Source organism: Anguilla anguilla, chromosome 14 (assembly GCF_013347855.1).
Source record: "Anguilla anguilla isolate fAngAng1 chromosome 14, fAngAng1.pri, whole genome shotgun sequence".
Taxonomy (NCBI): Eukaryota; Metazoa; Chordata; class Actinopteri; order Anguilliformes; family Anguillidae; genus Anguilla; species Anguilla anguilla.
The window spans coordinates 13442487-13467689 of NC_049214.1; the positions used below are offsets into that span (position 1 = coordinate 13442487).

At 37.4% G+C, this 25203-nt stretch overlaps 1 protein-coding gene across 2 annotated transcripts; it reads left to right on the forward strand.

Annotated features, from left to right (window-relative positions):
* The first annotated feature begins 480 nt into the window (after window positions 1-480).
* nr2f1b (nuclear receptor subfamily 2, group F, member 1b) lies at window positions 481-8752 on the forward strand. 2 transcript variants are annotated; one of them, XM_035391946.1, is made up of 3 exons: window positions 481-1708; window positions 3201-3725; window positions 7398-8752. In XM_035391946.1, the coding sequence occupies exons 1-3, from the start codon at window positions 1276-1278 to the stop codon at window positions 7670-7672; spliced, it is 1233 nt and encodes a 410-aa protein (XP_035247837.1). In that variant the 5' UTR covers window positions 481-1275; the 3' UTR covers window positions 7673-8752. The 2 variants fall into 2 exon arrangements, with proteins under 2 accessions (XP_035247837.1, XP_035247836.1); XM_035391945.1 differs by having other exon boundaries at window positions 486-1708; window positions 3198-3725.
* The last annotated feature ends 16451 nt before the right edge of the window (window positions 8753-25203 follow it).

The window sequence follows — 25203 nt, forward strand, 5'->3', positions numbered from 1 at the left end:
TAACATAATGTACCAATGACGCCTGCGCTCACAAATAAACGTCCATGCAGAGGAAAAATAAGTAAATAAATATATAAAAAGTATATTCACATAGCCGTCGGTGGCTGGGAGCTGTATATATCATTAGCGTCCATTCGTGGTTAAAAGCAACAGCACCGTACAAACCGTCTGAAACTTCGGAGGATTCAGCTGGAGCTATTTCGCCACTCGCGTCCGTAAATTTCACATACGCAGAGCGTTTCTTTTTTGCCCCCATCTCTTTCAGCCATTCCATCCAGGGTTTCTTCTCCTTTTGTAACAATAGCCGACCCATACTAATCAGCTTTCAAAGTAAACAGCAGCGTAGGGCGAGCTCTGTGTAAATTGTGCTTGTCAGAACCCCCCACACCCCCACCCTCTTGTCGTAGGTAGCAAGGACCGAGGACTCTAACCAATAGACGGAAGGAGGCTTGGCTAACCTTAGCCTCCCATTTTCTCCCCCCAATGCAGGGCTCTGACCAGTCAGTCGCCTTTGATTATCAGTTGCCAGCAGCCCTTCTCTTGGCTCCTTGACACGAGCACCATATAAGGCGCAGCGATCTCCATAGAAACGTGTCAGTTTCAATAGTAGTGTCAAAGTTCACTGTATACAGACATTCGCGCAGATCCTCGTTTCGGAAACATTGCTCTGCTGGTCTTCTCGTTAAAACGTATTCATTTTTAGTCTCCCCCCTCGCACATAGTGTGGGTTTTTGTCTTTCTTGCGCTCCGTTCCTGGTGGGGAGACTACAGGGGTACGTCATTTTTTGTTGGTTCCGCTCAGTTTTATTCAAAATATACAGATATGAAATTCCGCTCTTCGGTGTTTTCGCTCTTCTGCCAGTGGAGACGGGAGTAAGGAGCAAGGAAGTAAAGGGGATTTATTTCGCCATACTTCGGACCGCGCATTTTTTCCGTATTATTTTTCTACTCCTCTGCGCATCGCATCTGCTTCATGCCTGGTTATTTTAACCAAATTTTAGTAATTTGTGTGCTATTTATTTTCATTTATCCTAATTCTGGTTTCCTGAATGGCTGACTGCGATTTACATTGGAACTGGCCTCCCGATACGTGCGTATCCTGATCGGGTGCCTCTGTGCTTGTGTTTTGAATGTATTGGCTGTCGCCTGCTCTACTTTGTCCTACGTGATTGCCTGCTCGGATTTGACTTTTCTCGACCGTATATCTGAGACTTCTTTTTCACTTTCTAAAAAACAGCAATCAGCTTGAATTTTTGCACTTTTTGGGCCCGAGATATGGCAATGGTAGTTAGCGTGTGGCGAGATGCGCAGGAAGACGTGGCCGGAGGAACTCTTAGCGGCCCTAACCCAGCAACTCAGCCGGCAAGGGAGCAACAGCAGGCGGCGTCGGCAACACCACACACCCCGCAGACCCCCAGTCAGCCTGGACCTCCATCAACACCCGGGACCGCTGGTGATAAGGGACATAGCCAAAATTCAGGGCAAGGTCAACATATTGAATGTGTGGTTTGCGGAGACAAATCTAGCGGCAAGCACTATGGTCAGTTCACCTGCGAGGGATGCAAAAGTTTCTTCAAGAGGAGTGTCCGGAGGAACTTAACGTATTCGTGTCGTGCCAACAGGAACTGTCCAATCGACCAGCACCATCGCAATCAATGCCAATATTGTCGACTTAAGAAGTGTTTAAAAGTGGGAATGCGGCGGGAAGGTGAATATAAAAACAAATATATATATATATATATACATGTATATATATAGAGAGAGAGATAAATATATCCATTGTTTCTTTGGTACACAAAGATTACCATCGTGTTATGTTTAATTTATGAAAGCGCGTTTGTGTGCGTGTGTGCTTGTATATGTCGGTGTAGGGTGTGTATGGGAGATGCCGTATGCTTCGCAATTAATTGCTTAGTATTCAAGTAACAATACTAGGCAATTAATTCCCAGACTTCGTCTCGTTTTAAACAAAGCATATTTATATGTATCCAAAATTTAAATACAACCCATCGTATGGCTCTGCATGTTTCCAATGTTTCCATTTAGGATACACTGAGATGTGTGATACAGAAATTTAATTACAAAAAATGTATAGGCCTACAAGAATTTATAAATGGCAAATATCTCATCTATACATCTATCTTTTAATCAAATGAGAAGTAAACGATAGTTACATCTTAGAATAGTCTTAGATGTTTTCTTTCAGCTGCGGTCAGGCAATGTTTATAATCAGCTCTCGTACACACATTAGCTGTAATCGCTTATGTATTCGAGCATAGCCAATTCTATATTTTCCAAAATGCGGATTATATGAATTATTTCAAAGGTATCGGAAAATAAGTCAGAAATAAGTCAGCATTTTAAATTCATAAATAATAGCGTCACGACGCACATAGTAAAATTGTACAATTATGTGCCATAAATTATATCTCAGAGGATTTAATTGAAATGTATAAATACGGCAAATGTGTATGCATTATGGCTTCCCTGTTTTCACGGAATATGTGGATAAATATTTTAAAAAATAGCAAAACATTTAATGTTACGGTGTTGCCCATTGTTCAGCTGTGGCATAATACTAGTGGCTATACATTTTTGAGTGTAATATACTGTATTTCGTATGTTAAAAGTGTCAATGTGCCGTGGGCTTGCAGGAGTAGTGAAAAGTGGAGCCGAAACAACATGACAGCCACTGTGCTGTATAAGCGCGGTTGGTTTTGAATCCAGACGGTTAACTAATTGTGTGTTTAGGGGGTACATAAATGTATATTCACTTTACACTGGTCTTAACAGTTTTAGTCTTTGTAGCCCGCTTATGCCGTAAATGTTGCTGACTACGTTCAAATACTACACACATATATAATATAGTTTTAAAGTGTGTGTGTGTGTGTGTGTGTGTGTGTGTGTTTGAGTGTGTGTGTGCGATAGAGCGTGAACAAGTAAAAGTGAAAAAGGCATGTGTTGCACTGATACTGGTCCAAAATTGAAGAAAATCTAATTGGGCGTTTGAAGTGTGACAAATGTGAAGATTTTATTTATTTATTTATTTATTCATTCGTATATTTATTTGAGGTTACTCAAAATAAAATAAAAAACCTCGCTGTTTGGCCACAATATTGTATAATGAAATGTTGTTTTAAGGTAATGTGTATGAGCTCAGGATGCGCATTTCCTCTTCTTCTCTTTCTTTTTGTCAGCGGTTCAGCGAGGAAGAATGCCTCCAACACAACCTAACCCAGGCCAATATGCGCTGACGAACGGGGACCCCCTGAACGGCCACTGCTATCTCTCCGGATACATATCGTTACTGCTCCGGGCCGAACCTTACCCGACCTCTCGATACGGCAGTCAGTGCATGCAGCCCAACAATATAATGGGCATCGAAAACATCTGTGAACTGGCCGCTCGCTTGCTCTTCAGCGCCGTGGAATGGGCCAGGAACATCCCTTTCTTCCCCGATCTTCAAATCACGGACCAGGTGTCTCTTCTCCGGCTCACCTGGAGCGAGCTGTTCGTGCTGAATGCCGCTCAGTGTTCCATGCCCTTGCACGTGGCCCCGCTACTGGCCGCGGCCGGCCTCCACGCCTCTCCGATGTCCGCGGACCGGGTCGTGGCTTTCATGGATCACATTCGTATCTTCCAGGAGCAGGTTGAGAAACTCAAAGCCCTCCACGTAGATTCTGCAGAGTACAGTTGCATCAAAGCGATAGTGCTCTTCACATCAGGTGAGTAGTAGTAGAAGACGGCCATTCAAAAGGTCTTGTTCAGGAGAGACAGATAATTCACTGTCATCGAATGCAAGACAACGAGTCCCCCTTATTAAATGCTACTCTAAAGTACAGTGTTTGCATGGAGCCAACATTTGGCACGATTACAATTTGTATAAAGCTAAGCAAGCCTTTTCAGAATGGAGGCCAACATTTTTTTCGGGGGGTTATCCGATAGAAGCGCCATTAATTAAGCAAAGTCACTCAATGTGGGCTATTTATTTAATAGTTTTTGGCCTTCATTCGAGAACTTGGTATGGTAGTGTATTTGCCACAGTTGCATGCGCTAAGATCGCATATGTTTGAGATAGTCCTTTGAACACATGTTACATGTATCCCATAATAGCCTTTTTAATGCGCAACATGGGGAGGCTGGGATGAAAAATGAGTGTGTTAATGAGTGTATCGTAAGCGTTTGCTATTGAGCTATTGTTCTCTTTTTTAAACGCAGAAAAAATACTTTAGACAAAGATCGTTTTTAAACAGTTATCTTAAATAATATATCATCATAATAATGATAATCATAATAATAGTAAAAATGAAGGACTGTTCGACATGCAGGAGACGAAGCACATACTGCAAACTCTCCCTTAGGCCTCAATCAGACCATGGATATCAAGCGTCGTACTTAAGTTGGCCGCAATGTACAAAATACGAATGTTTTCGGTTTGGCTTATGGAAGAGATGCTTTCAGTTTTATTGAAATCTGGGCGAACACTATGATTTTTTGTCTTTTAGAACCAAAATAGGGCACTGTGAACACAATTTTTATAGGTTACTCACAAAAGATGAGGCCATGGTCAACATTGCATGTAGGCTACTACTTCGAGCGAATACTGAGTATTTGTGTGCTGAATGTTAGTAAACTGGCTAATGTGGAAAATCGACCATATTAGCGTTTTTATTGGAAGCAAAATGAATGGCTAAAGTTTAAATCTTATACAGAATTAATTATTTATTTGTTTTTATGTATTTATTTTGCTTATAAATGTATCTCTAGATTACCTGCATTTAATATGACTCAAGCTTTGATTTGTACATAATATAGATTATGCATGGTAAAGACCAATGCTTGTGCACAGGTTTTATATTTATGTTTCGGATTTAGCATTAGAAGACAGAATAGTATTCCCTATAAGAATCACCCAATAAGAATAACATTTGTCCAACACAATTTCAGCATTTACCGTTTTCTATTAGGTTGTGGACTTTAGAGTAGAACTTCATTGCCCACTTCTGTGAAGGTGTGTCTTTTGACTAACCAGGATGTCATACAATGCAGAAATACATAGCAGCAACTAATGCAGTGCAATATACCTGAGCAATACATTACAACACTGCAACAGTCCACATTTCGGAATTGAAAAATAACTTTGTTTTATTTGTTGATGATCATTGCAGTCGAGATTTATTTATTTATTTATTTATTTAAATGCGGAATTGCCCTCCTCAAATAAACTTTTTGATTCCAGCACAGGAATGTATACAGCGAAACTGCAGAACAATTGCAGGAGCCGTGCAAACATTAATCTGAATCTAACCTGTTTAAAAAACAAAAAACATTCTCTCAAAACCCGGACACACACACACACACACACACACACACACACACACACACACACACACACACATATATATATATATATATATATATATATATAAACGGAAACGTAGTTGCCTCGCTGAAATTGGGAAATGTAAGATTTTAAGAAATTACAACCGTAGCCTAGGCTACTAACTTAAGCAACGCCGCTTTTTCTTCGTTTACAGTGATTTTTCTTATCAGTTAGCAGCCTCGGAAAGCTGTTGGTGTTATACATCATATTTTAAAATAAATTAGCTGTCAGTAATGTGTGTTTAACGTCTGAAATATAACAATAGATAAATTGCCATTATTTAACAAAATGAGACTTCGTATGTTATATTCATTTTGTTGCGCTTAACCATGCCCACTGTGTTAACCATATTTTTAGTCCTTTTTAATGATTTGGTTAGCCCATATTCTGAGTTATTCTTTTTTTTTAAGGCATATATAACACTTACAAGAAATCATGCCCTGAGGGTCATAGAGCGCCAGCGTTAGTTAGCTGTAGGCTACAAATCACGATCTAAGCACTGTAATGACACTTTTAAAACTTTTATGTTAGCAATTAAGTTGCAGTAATAGTTGTATTGAATTAGACAATGCAGAAAACATTATATACGGACACACACACACACACATACAATAAAACCCCCTGAGGACACCCAAGGCAAATGGAAAAAGTTGGAAATGTGTAAGTGGCGGAATGAAAAAGGGTTTTTGAGGCTAGATGCCACGTTCCGCGTTGCGTGTAGCCTGATGTGAAGTAGTGACAGAGGTGCGTAATCATATCCTGCTGCTGTTTACATGGAGTTATTAACGTTATCGTGTTATCCAGCACAACTGCAACTTAATTACTTATATTAAAAATCATATAAAAATTGTGAGGTTTTGAAAATAGATGCAATTATCAATTTGCTAGTAGGCCTGTCCCTGCTAGCTCAAAACGTTTTGACAATGTTTCTGCCATCCCGTGGCAATGTTATAACATTTGACAAAACATTCCAGTAACATTGTGAAAACATGCTGTGTTAGCAGGGGTGGTAGCTGATAGAATATTAAAAAGCAAGAAAGGACCTCTTACTACACTGAAATCTTTAAGGTTATTGTATCGGGCCACGGTGACGTAAGATATAGGATTTCATATTGGACCACTTTGATACCATTGTCCAATATTCTGCACATCATAACGACCAAATAAAGCTGCGTGCTGTCGTGTGTATATATGATAGTGTTACATCAAACATAATTCTACACAATGGCACACATGGCAGCTAGTCAAAGTTTTGTAAAAGAGGTTGGTTCTCGGCTTGTTCAAACACAGTAGGTTAGTATGCATGGTGTCCGTTTAATTAATCCAGCAGCATTAGAATGTTTAGCCATATTTATGAGGGCTCATATGACAGTGTGAGATTCTAGACTTTTGTTATTAAAAACCGAATGTTGCCGTTTCAGATCTGGCCTAAAAATCCAAATAATCAAAGGACAGTAGATTCTGTTGAGGTCACATTTGCTGTTGCCATGGATTTTTGACGTACTCTAAGTATGGCTGTTGAAGCCACCCCTAATGCATAAGATTGCGTAGACACCATTTGTCTTCGCGTAAAACAGACGATATAACAGGTGCCCCTCTCTCTCTCTCTCTCGCTCTCTCTCTCTCTCTCTCTCTCTCTCTATATATATATATATATATATGGAATGCATTTATCAGCATCATCCGTTGGTTGTTGTACTGTATTCTAATTGAATCGTGCCTGGTTCCCACGAATGTACTGTATATGAGACGAAAGATGAATCCCACCTCTCCCACTGCTGAGCACTGCAGGGCCTTTGCATCTCATTCCATCCACTCGTTTGCAACACGTTCTTTGTTGTGATCCGTGTATGTACACATTATAGGGAGGGTTAGAGCGCCTATTGATCTTCTGTTAAAAAATGGCGCGGTAGGTCGAATGAACGTGTTTATCTTACATATCAGCGATGGCCAACGATCCTAATATTAAACTAGATAACCTATGTCTGTTTTGTGTTTTGTTTTGAATGTTCAGACGCGTGCGGCCTGTCGGATGTGGCACACATCGAAAGTCTACAGGAGAAGTCTCAGTGTGCTCTCGAGGAATACGTTAGAAGCCAGTACCCGAATCAACCCAGTCGCTTTGGCAAGCTTTTGCTGCGACTGCCATCCCTTCGTACCGTCTCTTCGTCGGTGATCGAGCAGCTCTTTTTCGTCCGTTTGGTAGGTAAAACTCCAATTGAAACACTCATCCGGGATATGTTGTTGTCCGGGAGCAGCTTCAATTGGCCTTACATGCCCATTCAATGATCGAAATGAGTGTTGTTAAATAAAAATGCATAAATACATGAATAAAAAAAAAAAAGAAACAGGACCAAATTACGGCAGCCCAAGAGGACTGGATTCCAAACGTATTAAATGGACGGACATCTTATCTTTTCACCTTGGGAGACAGGACCATCTTGAGACCCTTTATCTTTTCTCTTTTTTTCTTCCTTTTCCTGTGGAGGTGGAATACTCAGTGTACAGAAAATGAGGAATCCCTCTGTAAATCCTCTTTCATCTGCAAGAACACTGGTCTTCATTTTGTAAAATATTAGTCTTTATTTTCATTTTTTGTACAAAAAATAAAGAAATAAAAGGAAATCATCTTATGTGCATTAAAATCCAGACTTAGTGAGAAAATAACATTTCCAAAATATAAGAAATGTCCTGTGTTTATGTATCTTCTTCTTCTTTTTTTTTTTTTTTTGGTTCAAAACCAGGTTTTGTGTGATTCTATACTAATAATTTTTATATAATCTTTGGCTTCTTATACCAAGTGCGATATACATTGTCAAGGCTGTTTTCCTGGAAATAAAATTGAAACGAGACTTTTTTAAAGGACAAGGAAATAAATCCAAACAAAATTATACTGGCTCTGATAATATTACCTGGTGGTAGAACTTTTTTCTTTTCTTTTTTTCCAATTGATGCTACCGACCTGGAACTCAACAGCAAACGAACCGCGTGGACGTTTCAGGAAGAGGGCACAACATAATTGTATTGGGCATACCATGTATGGGATTCGTTCAGTTAAAAAAAAAAAAAAAGAATGAAAAGCACTTTTAATAATATATCGTTGCAAATACATTTGATTTGTTCTTGAATGTTTAATTGTTTCTTGGGTATTATTATTCTTGTCTGATGTCCTCATGGCATGACACCATAGCTATTGCTTTTGTAGAAATTTCAGGCGCAAATGCAGGATTGTGTGGTGGAAGGATTGTAATCGCAGCATTGTCTCGCGCTCGAGTAATTTCACGTGAGGCTGAAGATGAATCACATAATTGGCAGAGGGACATGTACTTAACGCAATGCCACCACACCCCCCACCTCCTCCAAAAAAAACAAAAAAAAAAAACAGCTTTCATATCTATCTTCATATATGCAGACAACACAACACTGTCCCACATTGCGCATCCATATTCTTTCACGGGTGGTTGATTTTTTTTTTTTTTAATACTATAAATGTATATTTTCACAATTGTAATAATAATGTAATTAACAGGGATATGTGCATTGTATCTAAACATATTGCACATAAAGATTGTTGGATGGAGCACAAAGAAACCCATCATGCAGAATCATACATTTATTTAAATTTTAATATAAATCTTGAGATAGATCCATATATTGTTTCATATTCCCCAGACATTAACCAACCCCGCCCATGAGAGAGAGAGAGAGAGAGAGAGAGAGAGAGAGAGAGAGAGAGGGAGAGGGAGAGAGAGAGAGAGTCACGTTGCAATAGTATTGCGCTATTTGTAATAATGTTGCGCTCTTCTCAACTTAATGTAAGCACATTTATTTTTGGAAAGTTTTTTCCCCCCATTGCAGTAAGTCAGCGATATGCGAGGTCATGGATGAGATATATGTGAACTTAGCGAGACGGTTACTGGTCGTACAGAAACTATATCAGAGAGAAATGTTTTCAATAAGTAGATAGGACATACATACGTACATGACCATTAATAGCCACACGTAATTTGAACGGAACAGTCAATATAGCCGTCTTATCTGACCAGTCAAGTCTCTCTAGAACATATTATCCAGTAGACGAATGAATCATATGAACTCCCTTTTGAGAAACATTCAAACTGGTATGCTATTGTTCTTTCCAAAATAACCTTGCTAAGAATCTTTCCATATGACTGTATACAAATTGAGGCGTCTCTCGTAAAACCCAACAGTTCCCAATATTAAGTATATGTTCGGGAAACCTGTGTGAACGTTGACCGGCTATCCATAAAATTGGTATACACCATGTAGATATGCAATGTCTGTAATAGTTTTTTAAAAGTTCAGAAAAACTTGTATGTAAGAAACTTAATAACTACAACTAATGGTTCTAAATCATGTTTTTTTTTTTTTTAATATATAAAGGGAAATATCATAAACACATATTTGGAAAAATTAGTCTTATGCTTATCGTGTTGTGATTGTAGTTATGGAGTGTTCTTTTACAACGTAAATTAGACATTATATAAGTTATGGAAGCTGTTGACACGTAAGGTAGCCTCATTTAAAATTTGAATATGAAAAGGGCTGCAGGTAAAACTTTTGATATAAGTTTGAATCCTAAAAATTTTCCTGGAAGGTACTTCACTTAATACCATAGCTATTCGCATTCGTTTTTGCAGTTGGAAATTCCTTTAACTCTTTCTCCCTAACCTTTTCACTACATATCGGCGGGGCACGTCAATGGTTTCTTCTTCTTCTTCTTCTTCTTCTTCTCATTATTATAATTATTATTATTATTGTTAATAATAATAATAATAATAATAATTATTATTATTATTATTATTATTTGTTTTATGAGTACTGTAGTAGTAGTAGCAGTAGCAGCTGTAACAGCAATAGTAGCAGTAGTAGTAGTAGTATACAATAATGGGTTGGGAAGGTGTCTTGGTTACAAATTGAGGTCAATAAAAATAATTTATTTCACAGACATAAAACGCTAAATGAAAAATCAGAAAACATAAAGAAAGAGTCTTTCATTACCAAAAGGGAAAACACATTTCTGTTTTAAAAATGTAATGTTTTTAAACTTTACCACAGTGACCACTTTAAACACCCATCACCATAAAACCATACCGAAGTACAAAATTATTTCTTGCCATACAAAGTCAAAATAAAATAAAAAAAATACAGTAGGCCCCTTTTCTTAAGGAGCAGTAGCAGTAGTATAAAACAATGGGGTGGGGAGGTGTAGGCAGAAAGTCAAAGAAAGTTGATTTTCCATGCTGATGAGTGAGGGCCAATCCAAACTGAGACTGTTCTCTGAAGTGTTTTAACTACCAATTTATGGTTTGTGGTGTTTCGATAAATCAAACCGCAAGCGAGAACTTAAACGATGAGACTATTTGTTTGCTTACACAAGCAGCTGGGTGCGATTTTACGTGTGTGCTAATATGTCTGAAAGCCCGTCACATTAATCACAAGTAGTTGTCTGGAACTACTTTTTACAAAAAAAAAAAAAAAAAAACTAATTTAACTAAAAACCACTTTACTCCGCCTTTAGTTTCTCGGGACGTTCTGTTATTCAAGCAATAGCTGCAACTTTAACAGAATGATGAGCTGAGGAATAAATGCAGATATAGCCTTTAAAGACAATTAGCCCAGCATTCAATAGGCTACATTAAGTATTTCACAAGATATGCATTTATCATTTTCAAGCCGTTTGAAGTAATTGACTGAAAACGTCGAAAATTAGAAAATGGGAAGGGAAGTAAAAATTGCATCCAGTATGATAATTTGAGTAATTTTGTATAAACACACATATGTGTGTGCGTGTGTGCGTGCGCGTGTGTGTGTGCAAGAAATGCTGGCATCCTCAACGATAATCTTCAATTTGTTAATCTCACTTATTTTTGACCGTGTATGGTCATATCATGCCAAGCATATATAAGTAGACATGTAGATGTAGAAATATATTTATCACAGGACAAACTAGGTGAATTTCTTAGACATAATTAGCTTGTGTGTGTATATGCGTGTTTTGGGGAGTCGGAGTTAAACAGAAAGTGCAGTGGGATTTGCATCTGCGTCTGCTAGTTATCATCGCATCTACAAACGAGAGAGAGAGAGAGAGAGAGAGAGAGAGAGAGAGAGAGAGAATGTGTGTGGGACTCCCGCTCCCCACTCATTAGCATTCCTTGTCCATAGACTTAGGTTGGCAGCTAACACAGATATCCAGTTAAACACCGTAACTCCCCCCCCCCCCGTCCCTATCCTTTTGTCTGTTGCTCCACCGTTTTTTCGCAAAGTTATAGGGCCATCTTCTCTATGGCACATACGAAGACACGTATGCGCATATTTTTCTTACATGCAATGTTAATATAATCATTCAAATGGACTTTCTTTGCCAGGGCACGTGACAACATGACTGATCTTTTCAAATTTCTTACTGTACTTTATAGATGTATGTTCTTGTCTTTTCACATGTAATATAACTTTAAAAGACTGTGATTCGAATGATTTTCTCGTGGGTTGCAATAGGCGTCACCACTCATTCTCACGGAAACCCACTTGCCACACTTCAAAGCAGGCGTGACGAAATTGCGATAAGCACGATTGTAGAAGTCAATAGATGGTAACTGATGGTAGTTGTCGACTACCATATCTACACAACACACGACAGCGGCACCTGTCATTGCTGGACAAAAAATCAACAATACAGAAAGCTGTGTCAGAGCGACTGGATAAGCTGCTTTGAGGTGAATCTGCATTGGCCTTTTTAGGCTATTGAAAAAATACATACTCTGTTAGCTTGCTAGCTTACAATGTAATGCATAGGCCTATTAGGCTATTTGACAATGTATGATTCATTTGTTTACGTAATATTATGGAGATAGTTCCAGTAAAAATACGCAAGGAAGGCCTCAAACATTGACAGCTATCAGTTTGCTGCTTTTCTCGAAGACAACCCCCCCAACGCACACACGCACCCACACTCACACACACCACCCCCAAGCTTTCCAAAACGCCGTTGCCACCCCGCTTTGTTGCTTTAAAATATGCAGGTCTCTCTGGAATTCCAGTCACGAGTCCAAACTTTGTGTCCAACCTCCCACACGAAATGATCCTTTTAAAGAGATCTCAATATGTCTCAATCTGCACTGCAGTAGCCTACACTCGCAGCTTTTGGGTGTAAGGCGCGGACAAAAATAATCAAATTGAGGATACCAAAGCCTTCTCTTTTCATCAACTGAAAAAATGGAGAAAAAAAGTTTGAATGACGACAACGATTTCCACGTTTACTACGGGGTCTGCGCAAAAGTAAGACTTTTGTTTTGATTTTTGTTCCACCATGTTTCTGGCGGTATGACCATTTGAATGAGAGAGAGAGAGAGAGAGAGAGAGAGAGAGGGGATGGGGATGGGGGGGGGGGGGGGGCAGAAAGAGAGAGAGTTGTGTAGGGGGAGGGTATAAGCCAGTGAGAAAAAGAGAATGAAGAGTGGAAGTTCTTGCGCGAGTTTATGTATGGTTGGACTTGAGCTGTCATTAAACAACAAATTCATCAACACGTGTCATTCAAAGAGTACAGTTATAATGTTTTAAGTGTCTATACCCTATATGTGTTGACGAAACATATCAAGACAACCGGGACAGCGGAGACTGTGGAGCAAAGTTGCGAAAGTGTGACGCAAGAGGACCAAGGGAAAACCACGAGTTGCTGTATGAGTTGTTAGGCTACTCCGGTCTCTTTTCTGCAGCCTGGACATCCGTGTATCGGATGTATAGGGCAGGCTCTTTACGGTAGGCTAACCCCTGAAACGTTAGGCAAACATGCTACTCGGCCAAAAAACTGCCTGATGCAAAAACATGCGACAAATACAACAGTTGCTGCATCGTAGCACAGAAAATAAGTGATGGATAAAACACTAATATTTCCATCGCTATTATATGGTAGAAAGACAGACAGACAGACAGATAGACAGATAGATAGATAGATAGATAGATAGATAGATAGATAGATAGATAGATAGATAGATAGGCATTTAGGTTATCTCGCGAACGAGGAAGTACATCAACAAGACGAGTTTTAAAATAGCATGTAGTAAGTTCCTTAACTGTTGTATGTCTAATAAGAAGTTACGATGTATTGCATTATTCCGGATAAACTATTTTGCAACGTCTCTGTAAAAGCAATAGCAATTTTACGGTTTTTAGTTTTTCTGCTAGTAACTCGTTAATGTGACATTGCAACACAGTGGGGAGATTTGAAAATAGTCCTAATTGTACTAATTTATATATAGGATTCACAAAGATGGACAGCTGAAATGTTATTAATAGACTAATTTGCAAGGATGGAATAGCAGGCCAGGCACGCGCGAGCTTAATGGAATTTTGTGATTAATAATGGTCTAATTTGGTTTTTATTTACGTGATATCTCAGCACGCCCGCTATTTTTCGTCATAATTAACGACTGAAAGGCTTTATAGGGAGAATATTTTTCATTTCAAGCTCAGGAAGGGAGTGTAGATTCCTTTTTTCACTTGAGCTGGTTTGCAGCACACCGTTGTGATTGTGTGTATCCCCACTGACTTTGTGATAACGGTCTTATCATTTTTCCCAATATAGCTTATTCAGTATATTAAAAACATATTAGCTACCATTTACGCGTATTAGGCATGCAATGCGTTTGAATAAATACATCTGTAACTAGACAACTTGCAAAATGTTTACAAAGAGCCATCTCTACAAAAATAAACGACACCAACGATTTATTTATTTATTTATTTATTTATTTATTTATTTATTTATTTATTTATTTATTTGCCATAAATATTATTGTGTGAATATGAAATTGATGTGAATGCCACGTTTATTCTCTGCCTGTTGTACAAATGAGTAAGCGTTATGGATTTATGAGGACTGTACTGTGGTAATAGCAATGAGAAAGCAATCAATAGGACCTTTTCCTCCAGGAAAACCACTCCAAGCCCTGCATGGAGGACATAACCATTCTTGTAGCACATTGTGACCTACGCGCCGTTGCTATGATTATAGAAGTGGCTCCACTTTTACAAGCCAAATCTGTAATCTTTTCTGCATGTTGCCATAAAGCTGAACCTGCATGGCAATGTGTGTCTGGGGGTTGGATTGAAGGAATGGGAGATAAGGCCAGGAGTGTTGTATTGTGAGTAAAAATGGATGTGGTGTAAATGGAATAGCCATTCTTCAAAAGGCCCAGCATATACCAATGTGCCTTAATCTGAAAGAATGAAATTTGTTTTGGTTTTCAGACATTTCCTCCCTCTCTCTTTCGAGTGGACATGCATGAATGTATGCGTTAGGTGGCTATATAAGCCAAGTTTGAACCATTCTAGAATAGGCCAGCCCGAAGGCCACATTCTGGCACACCAAACAATTAATTCGGGAGTTACCATGGTTTTCTCATTCTCAGTTCCTAAATCTGTAGTCATTTGCATCTGTTGATGATATCAATACTGCAGGCCCTCATAGATGGTGTCCGAGTTTGGGGGGATGGGAGGTTTATGGTGGTCAAGCCAGAGAGAAAGTGGACGGAGGCCCCGAAAGGTCATCTCTCCTTTCAAGGCAGGGTAGAGGGGGGGGCAGGAGAGATGGGTGTGGACGGGTGGGGGAGGCAAATTTGAAAGCCTGCGCATATATGGGTGAGAAGAGAACAAGAGTCTCCCCACCAGGCTCCTTCTTGGGGTTCAGATGCCCTCTGTCACATCTTTACCCCTCCTGTCCGTGCGAAGGACTGCTCAATACTTGCGGCAAAATGCCACTGTTTTACACAGCGATTTGTTTCAATAAGAAACACCCAATACTGTAAATATCATTGACGTTTTAGAAGTTTTGTAAGTTGCTTTTGTGAATGTATTAATTACCTGTCAATTACATGAACTACATTTAGTTGGGGAAAAGTGGACCCTCTATGTCCTGGGTTTTGAACTGTGTGTGTGTGGACCCCTGGGGGCCCTTAAAGGCACTGTAGGTACTGTAGGGGGGTCCCTGGCCTGACTTGATATGGAATGACTAAATATAGATTTGGGAAAATATTTCAAAACCTTTTTTTTATTTTTTATAAATGTTAAACCTTTTAACTTATGACAGATGGGGGTCCCCTGAATGCCTTTGAGCCTGGATGTGGGTCCCTGGATCAGAAAAGGTTTAAAATCCCTGCTCTATATGTATATGAGGGGGAAAAGGATCATTGAAGAAACATGTTCACAAATTCATTGCATCCAGTTGACCTGCATTTTCACTTTTTTTGAGTTTGATGACTTAAACACAAAAGCACCCTGCACGCCGTTATTAGAATGGATCAAGACTTCTCCGCCCATCTAATAGCACAGCCAAAACAGTAAAATGTGCATGTGAAGATTGCATGCACAATGCACAACAGAACCAAAGGTGCACACAAATTCATGCACAGAGGATTTGATCTGTCCCACGGTTCTATAAATGCATATGTCTGTGTGTGTGTGTGTGTGTGTGTGTGTATGTGTGTGTGTGTGTGTGTGTGTGTGTGTGTGTGCGTGTGTGTATGCGTGCATATGCATGTGTGCGTGTGTGTGTACGCGTGTGTATGTGTGTGTGTGTTTACGTTCAGTGGCTTTTTTATCATCCACTTGTTTATTGATAAGTGATTTCCCCCACAAATACTTTTGAAACTTTTCCTTCAATATGTTAATTGTCTCTGTCATTGTAATGCTATACTGCTGTTGGATCAGTCAAAGGTGATGTGTAGCTTGCTGTTACATTACACCAAGAAAGTGGACAGCCCCAACAACCACCTGCCTTCCACCATCATTTTACTCCAGCCTGATCAGATTAGACAAAAGAGTTGACTGAGATGTCTAAATGTCACTATTAGTGAGTAATAATTAAATAAATAAATACCTTTTAGTTTTTAGTACTGATTGATAACAATTCCTGTGTATTAATTCCTGTGTATTGACAATTATGAACACATCATTTTACATTATTCAAATACGCTATGTGCACACTGTGACTTCATACTTTATACATACTTGATTATATTTAAGATCTATCTGTCTCTTGATATGATGTGCATATTGATAAATAATTAGAAATGACTAATTCCTAATAATATCATCATTATTATTATTATTATTATTATTATTATTATTAGAATAGTAGTAGTTGTAGTTGTAATAAACAGTAAAATGTTAAATCAACTGTTATTGGACTTAAATGTGCTCTGTGAGGGCTAAATTAACACTGAATATTTTAGAATTTGTATTTGTCAGTATATTATTTGTGTGTATATTAAGTACTTCAGGAAAAACTGGCATGCACCAATTCACCGAACATGAAAGCTTATCTCAGATTATGTGTGTCTATATATATATATATATATATATATATATATATATATATATATATATATATATATATATAAAATGTATTATTATTATTATTATTATTATTATTATTATTATCAGTCTAACGGCTCATAAGCAATGACTACTCTGTGTTTAATCCACACGTTAAAGTTCACTCATTTAAACTATCCCATTTCAACCAGGAGCTTGAACACAGTAAGGTCCTAGTCTCATTTTCATACTACTGACAGGTGGTGATGTCGCTTCTCGTTTTACACTGGACCGATCATTTTAAAACTTTCGTTGCTTTAACAATTGACGTATTGCTAGATGGTAGTAGATATTTGCCTTGTTTCTGTGTTCTTCGGAGAGGATATCCAATGTTCCGTTTTCCTTACATTTTTGCGCATGGATTATGGTGTGGTGTGCTATGGCGAGAGCGAACACAACCCTGTGTGTTAATCTTTCAGCACGTCTTTGTTCGCCTATTCGGGGCGAACAGCCAAGCGCCGTTTGTTGCTACTTTCGTTTGCTAGATGGCGCTCTCAGTACTAGGTCATTCTGTCGACATAATTAACTTTAAAAAAAATCTTTTCCCTCATGCTTACACTCCTGACAAAGTCAATCATGCACTCCAGTTTTTCATGGGCGGTTTCAATATTTTTGTGCGCTGTATGTCCAGGAATAATTATGCTACATCGAAGTTTATATTGGGAGAAAAACGTCTTTAATGTTCGTTTGAGTGAAGCTGGACACTTGCGCATTTTATAATTATACCGGCAAATTAGAAGTACATTGAATTTCAATACTAATTAAATGTTTATTTATTTATTATTTTAATTTTAAATTTAGACTATCTATAAAGCACACTTATGACATATTCTGTTATCTAATACAATAGACCTAAACATGGTAACTAGCATGATAACAAATACGTAAATCCTTGTTTGATAATACGAGAAACCAAAGGCTGTAAAATAGCCTACTTCTTGAACAACAACAACAACAACAACAACAACAATAATAATAATAATAGTAGTAATAATAATAATAATAATAATAATAATAATAGCCTAATAACAAGAAGAAGAAAGAAAAGAAGAAGAAGAACCTAAAATTGTAACTTCACATGCATTAATTAAAGGTGTAATCAAGCGCTAATTTTGTTTCAGACAGGTCAGCGAGATCACAGCAAAATGTTTCATTTTATTAATTAATTAATTTTTTTCACATGGTCATTTTCAACGCGGATATTAAACACGGTACATATTAGGCCTACTAGCAAGTTGGAGCTTTTTAAAATTCCATTTGTGATACGAATACTACTCCTATAAATGACCCATTATTTGGGTAGAAAATGGATCTGCCGCGTATTTAAGGATGGCAACCGAATTCTCTGCACTCTTAAAAAGGATGTGCTACTATTTTTTGTTTCTTTCGACACATTTTGTGGCGAAGTAGCTACTTCTCTGTTACGTATACACAACTGTTACAAAGGGAGACTTTTTAGCACAAACTGCATAGAAAGTAACGCAATATGTGGTGTCCTTAGACATGGAGTTGTGTTAAAAATGACACATTGCGTGTTGTTTTTAACACATCACTTTTGAGTGTGTGTGTGTGTGTGTGTGTGCGGAAATGGTGCGGCTGCTTAATCAATAGAAGGAGCATTGACTGGTTTGATGGTGTCCAAATGAAGAATATTGAAAACTTATTTTCGTAAATGAATGGCGTGGAACAATTGCATTTCATAATATTTTAAAAGTAATCTGTGCGCGGTATCATTTGTGGGAGAAAGGAGGCCCTAAATATTATTGTTGTGTAGATAGCGTGTTTCCGTCCTTTTTTTAACCAGTATTTGTGAAAATATGGCATTGAAATTTAGGATGAAAACGTTCGTTTCCCAGACTTAATTTGTTATTGATCAGTTAACTTACCTTCATTATATGAACCAAAAAAGTTGTTGAGTTTCTAAGATTTGAAATAGGCTACATGTACTTATCAAACTGTATGCCAGCTCACAAAAGGTGTTTTTGCAAACGAAGAGCAAGCAAGGACGTTTCCCGCCTGCCGGCTTGTTAAATACCTTGCTGTCAGTATGGTTAGCAACGTTTTGATTCGGACGGTGGCTCCAGAGGCTCATCTCTTGGGTCCTTAATTAGCAAGGCTGTCTCAAAGCTGTAGAGCTGTTGCAAACAGCCGTTGCGTATACGACAAATCCTCAGTCCATCGGAACTGGCTCGGTGTCTCTCCAAGTGTATCTGTCCGACAGTAAATTAGTTTTAGCTTAGTCTGCGTTAATTGCTCGCTGTAAATACATTATTATAACAGTCTTACACCTGGGAGATGGAAGAAGGACTTCAAAACTTTTGAAAAGTGGAGGATATTAGATTATTTTGGTGCTCGGTCAAATCACCAAAATTGTTAATTGTGTCCTTTTATGAAAGGACACAAATAATGAGGGAAAACGTTTTTAACAGAGAGAGAGGGAAAAGATGGAATCACACACACACACACACACACACACACACACACACAACACAAGCACAGACAGGGGTAATTTGATCGCAAGTTCAAGGTCACGAAGAAGCGCTGTCCATGGTACTACTCCGGAGAGACTGATTGCTCAGAAAATTAGGAAACGCAAATGATGTGCGTGCAGGCCTTATATCTGCATATGCGTGTGGGCCGTACGGAAGAAAAAAAACTCGAATTCCATGATATAAACGGTGTATAATTAACATGATCATGTTGCGTTCAAACTGTATTATCTCTGATTCTGGTTCTCTTTGAGATTCACCTCAGCATGTAATAGGATAAAGGACTATAACACTTTAACAACAGTTACTAATTTATACACAAGGAAACAACTAAAATTAAAATAACAAGTTTTATGGATTGTAAAAAAATAAATAAATAAAATACATCTAACAATGTTTTTAGCATTTGGATGCTATACATTAAAAAAGTGAGTCAGTATGAGAAACACAATTAAACATTATTTTCTTAAATATAACATACCCAAATATTTACATATATAATGACTATTTGAAATGCTTCCATAATTGAAAAGGGGATATTTTCCATAATATCTTTACATAAATGAATGACCTAATATTACCCAACGAATTATCGACATGCACATAACATTTTAAAGACGACGACGGCTATTATTATTATTATTATTATTATTATTATTATTATTATTATTATTACTCCTGCTGCGATTCTTCTGCTGTTGTAAAAGAAAACATTTGACAATTCTAGAACTAACTATATGTGCATATATTAATGAAATACCGAAATTATTATTACTTACTAACTTACAATGGAATATGAATTTCAGCTTTGTGAGATTACATATGTGGTTATTTCAGAATGATCTCATGTTTGAAGACGATTTTTTGGCTACTTGACTTTTGCATGATCTGTTTTTAGCTTTCCTCAGCAACCTTACAACTTCTTTGATCTTGCCGTCCTGCAATGATCGTGACACTCAGGTCATCTGTAGTCAGTCTGTCAGGGAGTATATCATGATATATGTGTGTGATCTTGGGGCAGCCATAGTTATGATGTTTAATGCAGTGTCATAGACGAAGCCTGTGCAGATAAAGATAGACATATAATAAAATGCTTAATGGCGAGGAAGGGATCATGATCCTTCTACTACTGAGCGATTTATTTCTGAAGACAACGCTGTGGAGAGAAACCTGGGGCAGATTCATTCTGCTTTCATGGATTTGCGCGAGAACTTTTTCTCAGGTGAACTAAGCCATTTAGTATTATTATTATTATTATTATTATTATTATTATTATTATTATTTATTATATGTAATTTAAGAAATACATTTGTCAAATAAATGCTAATTATTGACAACAACTTTCTAAAGCTTGTAACTGTATAATCGCTTTATACACGATTCACAAAAACAAGACAATCCACTACGAAATGGAAATGTTACATAAAAAAGTGCACTTATGTGGGACCACGTAACACTATTTATCGCTCCACCTGCGTTTAGGCCTTGGTCAGTTTGTTTTCTTTAAAATGTTTATTGCAGCAAATAGATTTTTTATTCTGCAACAGAAAAATCTACAGTAATGTCAACAGGCGTAATGACGTTAATCGGAGCAGGAACAATTTAGAAATAAAATTTGTGAAGTGAGCAGGCATATGTCAGATCTATATCCATGATGCACAATCAAGTCTATGCGTTTTACCTGCATAGATGTTCAAAGAGAGAGAGAGAGAGAGGAGTGAAGTTGACTGGGAAAGAGATGAGGAGAGGGAGAGAGAGAGAGAAAGAGAGACACAGGGCATAGCGTCATAATACATGCACTATGTTGTTGTGTTTGTGGTTGGCTACACATTCGACATAATTCCACTCGTAGATTAGACCAATAGATCTGAATTTTATTATTGTTAACCCTGATTTTCATGTGACATGATACACCTCCCCAACTAATGGATACTTTACACAGGATGTGTGTTCTGTGCTTTCTGTGGATCCCTTGCCTTTTTATCATTAATTTATTAATATGCCATCACATTCTGTTTATAAAAAAGCACATATGGGAATGAATGAACAATTAAACGTGCGTACAGCTAGCTGCATCTTTCAGCAATGTAACTTCCTGGTAATGCAATGTATTTACAATGCAACCATTTTAGACAGAGGAAGGCATCAGAGACTTTTTAAATGTCTTGATACCCCATTCGTGCGCCTTCCGCTCATGCAATTTTGGAATAAGTACTACTCATTGTAAATAAGACCAGTCGACCAAAAAGCTTTTATCATATTGTCCATATGAAACTGTATTAGTAATGTATGCCCCGAATATATCATACTCCTTGAAAGAATTTACACAAAAGGCTAAATGCATTTCCGATATTTGCATACGGCCAATTGATCCCCATGAATTTTCCGCAAAATTGATTGATATTTTGTGTTTTGTACTAATACATTTGCAACCTCAGGTTTTAACATATTCTGGTTAGTGCATTTATATTTCTTATAAACATACATTCCAGTAGTTACAGGTCAGGAATAAATTAAGACTGATCTTCATAAAATGATGAACTAACCTGTGCCATAGTAAATGCACCCAAGTGGCCAGTTCCGGGCAATCACCAAAAGCAACACGTCATCGGCTTATTGGTTATCTACAAACCTGCATATCAGAAGATGGGTAAAGTTATGTGCAGGTCAGGCATAACTTTTTTAAGTTGGCATATCGCGTGAAAACAGTTTTCGGTGAAAATGTGTACACGCAGTATAAATCCAGCCGTTCCGGCAACCTGTGTGTTATTTGACAATATAATGAATTCAACAGCTCTCACTGTCATGACAGCGCGGTAATAAATAGTATAACGCAATATTTCAGACTTGCGAGGTCCTTGATTTGTTTCAAAATTTTTGACCTGACAGATTTGTTTATTATTATTATTATTATTATTATTTGCTCATTAGAATACATTATTATTATTATTATTATTATTATTATTATTGTTATTATGTATTTTAAATATATTAAATTTTATTTTAGTTGATTTACATTACACTTCTTTTTTACTTTTTCATTCAGCTCGATTTAACAGAAGAATAACTACCCCTAACACGCCAACCCACTTTAAACTGAATATTTCCTGTAGCGTTGTATGTTGAGGTTAACTCTTCCTTGCCACGCCAAGTTGTATTGATCCGATACTCCTAAACCAATCAGGACTCTGCGGTCTAGACATCTACATGAACATCTTGAAGTTGATATCATATTTAGACAATTTCATAAAGCTGTCCTTTCTTTTACGGGGGTGCTGGGGAAATACTTCCAGGGAAATTTTACTCACAAAGGGTGCATGTATGCATGCATGTGTAAAGGGACCGGAAGCAAGAAAGATCATCTGAATGCTGGTTTGATTAACCGGTTCCTGTTTTTCAGCCTATAAAATATAATGTTCTAGTTATGCCATAAATGGGAACATTATATTCCTTAACAGAGGTAATCAAGCCCGTCGGTCATATGAAGATAGGAGTGATATTGGTCTGCGTGAACATTTGATAAAAAGTTTTATTTATTTAAGACAGGGAAGAGACAAGCGACAACCGCAATTTAAACAAATAACAAAGACGTGAAATAAAAGTTGATTGTTCGCGGTTTAAAGATCTAGCCCACATCTCCGATGGACCACAGGACCTCTTTACTGATTGAGAGAGAGAGAGAGTGGAGAAAAAAGCTTCTTAGACGTTAGCATAGGCTACGTGATAAAACTAATTGTTGCAGTTCAGTGACCCATAAAATTTGAGGGTTAGTTTTCTCTTCAGACCAGAGCATATAATTATGCAAATAGAGAACTGACAGGGATCTGCTGGAGTACTCCAGAAGAGAGGGGTGGAACGGGAGACGTTTTAAGTCACTGATCATTTAGCTTTTTGACAGTAGTTAATATCGTGTAAGCGTAGCTAAATGTGATACACACACACGCATATATATATATATATATATATATATATATATATAATTAATTAATTAATTAATCTAACATAGTCAAAAAAAAAAACAAAAAAAAACTTTAGACTAGTTCATTAACACGGATATGCAACAACAAGTTCCCCGATCACTCTTTCAATACAGCAGTTGCCTAAACCCAAAACATTGGTTGACTAATTCAATATACATGTTTTGTGGATATATTGAAAATTGTTGATGCAAAAAGTCATGATTCATTTTTTTTTTGTTTGAAATATTAACGGATACACTTATGCATTTGGTGGAATATCATTTTCATTTGTGAAATTTTTCATACTGTTAAACCTTTTCCAACCAAAAAATGTAAAGCAATAGATTTGAATTTTTTTCAGTGGGGCAGATTATTATTTGCCGTTGTTTTGTGCAAATAAATAATGTAAAACATAACGAGCTATTTTTTGTTTTAACTAATGACGTGACTTAATGTGAACATTTCTTTTGCAACTTTAAAACGTCAAAAGTGATTTCTTAGAATAGACTGTCAGCATGTTTGCCGACACGTCGTGCATTACACCGGTTAATTAGACCTTAGTTCGCCATAAATCAAACATTTGTCTCAACGGAATTTTGAAAATTCACAGGAAATGCTTAATTTAGTAACCGAACCAGAATCAATGGGGCATAGTCATAGTATTTTAGTAACTTGGCAGGTACAAAAAACCTCACATACACGTAGAAAACGTGTCATTTACCCTGCCGATTGTTCCTCATATCGTTAAGGACTCGGCCTCGAAGGCGAGACAAGTGAGTGACTGGGGAGAATCAACAAGCTTGTCCTTCGAGTCTGTAACTACCTGCGCCGGTCTTCTAATGTTGCATAGTGTTTGCAAACCTTAACAATAAGAAAATTATGCGAAACTGTGAGGAGATGCAACGCTATGTTTGCATTCAGTGGTAGGCTATTTGACATAGAAATTAAAACAAAAGCGCATATAAATAAATAAATAAATAAATAAATAAATAAATAAATAAATAAATAAATAAATAAATAAATATTGCGTCGGTTTTAAAGAAATCAGCTTTCATTCCTGTACGTCTAATACAAATAAGTGTGCCTGATGTCAGGTAGACATAGTCCACTGTATGTAGCCTTTGCAATCTTGAGAAAGTGTTTGTTAATATTGTCATGAGACAAGGTAGAGTAGGCTATATACAGTTCTGCGCCAACTTCTTGGCCTAAGTCATCCAAAACCCGTCGAATTTGGATTTTATGTGGTTATTGCGTTGGATACATTTTAATGGGGTTCGCTAGTAATGTAACTAATTTACCAGGACATAAAAAAAGAAAAGTGGCTTGTTTATATTCAAAACAACACTTTAAGCAGTCTTCTTCTCAATTGTCCCATGCCCCCATCACTTAAAATAGTTTACTGCTGAGGATAGCTGAGGATACTGAGGAGTTCATAGCCAAAAAAAAAAAAAAAAAAGAAAAGAAAAGACTATGATCTACACGTATCTAAATAAAACCCCTTATTTGAGCTGACGTTTTCTTTGGTAATAACTATGTTGCGCATCTGTTTCCAACTAAATAAATAAATAAATTTAAACACGCTGTCTAAAACTTAAACTTGAGTTTCAAATGATGACAATGTGTAATTTCATATCACTATGAAATACACTCCAAGGATCAATGGACCATCAATACAGATTATTTATTATTTTGATGCGTCTGCCTGGACTTCAGTGGAAATGTAGCCTAATGTTTTGTTTTGAACATTATGAAAACATCCGATCTATCTGGGGATAGGCTGCTGCTCTTTTGATGGAAGTCTTCGCAATCACTCACAATCAACTCGTGGGTTACATCTTTTTACAAGGTATAATACGTCGTGAGTGCTTTATTTTCCTTCTCCCTCTAATAAGAATGTGCGATTCAAAGCCAAAATTTTAGTATGCAGTATTCAAAATCAAATAATGAGTTTGCTGGGAAGTTTAATGAGCAAAAGCTG

What these genes read in the sequence shown, in the direction of transcription:
- nr2f1b (XM_035391945.1), top strand. Translation starts at nt 1,276, where the DNA reads ATGGCAATGGTAGTTAGCGTGTGGCGAGATGCGCAGGAAGACGTGGCC. An exon ending in AGTGGGAATGCGGCGGGAAG is followed by an intron (nt 1,709 to 3,197) that starts GTGAATATAAAA and finishes TCTTTTTGTCAG; the next exon opens with CGGTTCAGCGAGGAAGAATG. An exon ending in GATAGTGCTCTTCACATCAG is followed by an intron (nt 3,726 to 7,397) that starts GTGAGTAGTAGT and finishes TTGAATGTTCAG; the next exon opens with ACGCGTGCGGCCTGTCGGAT.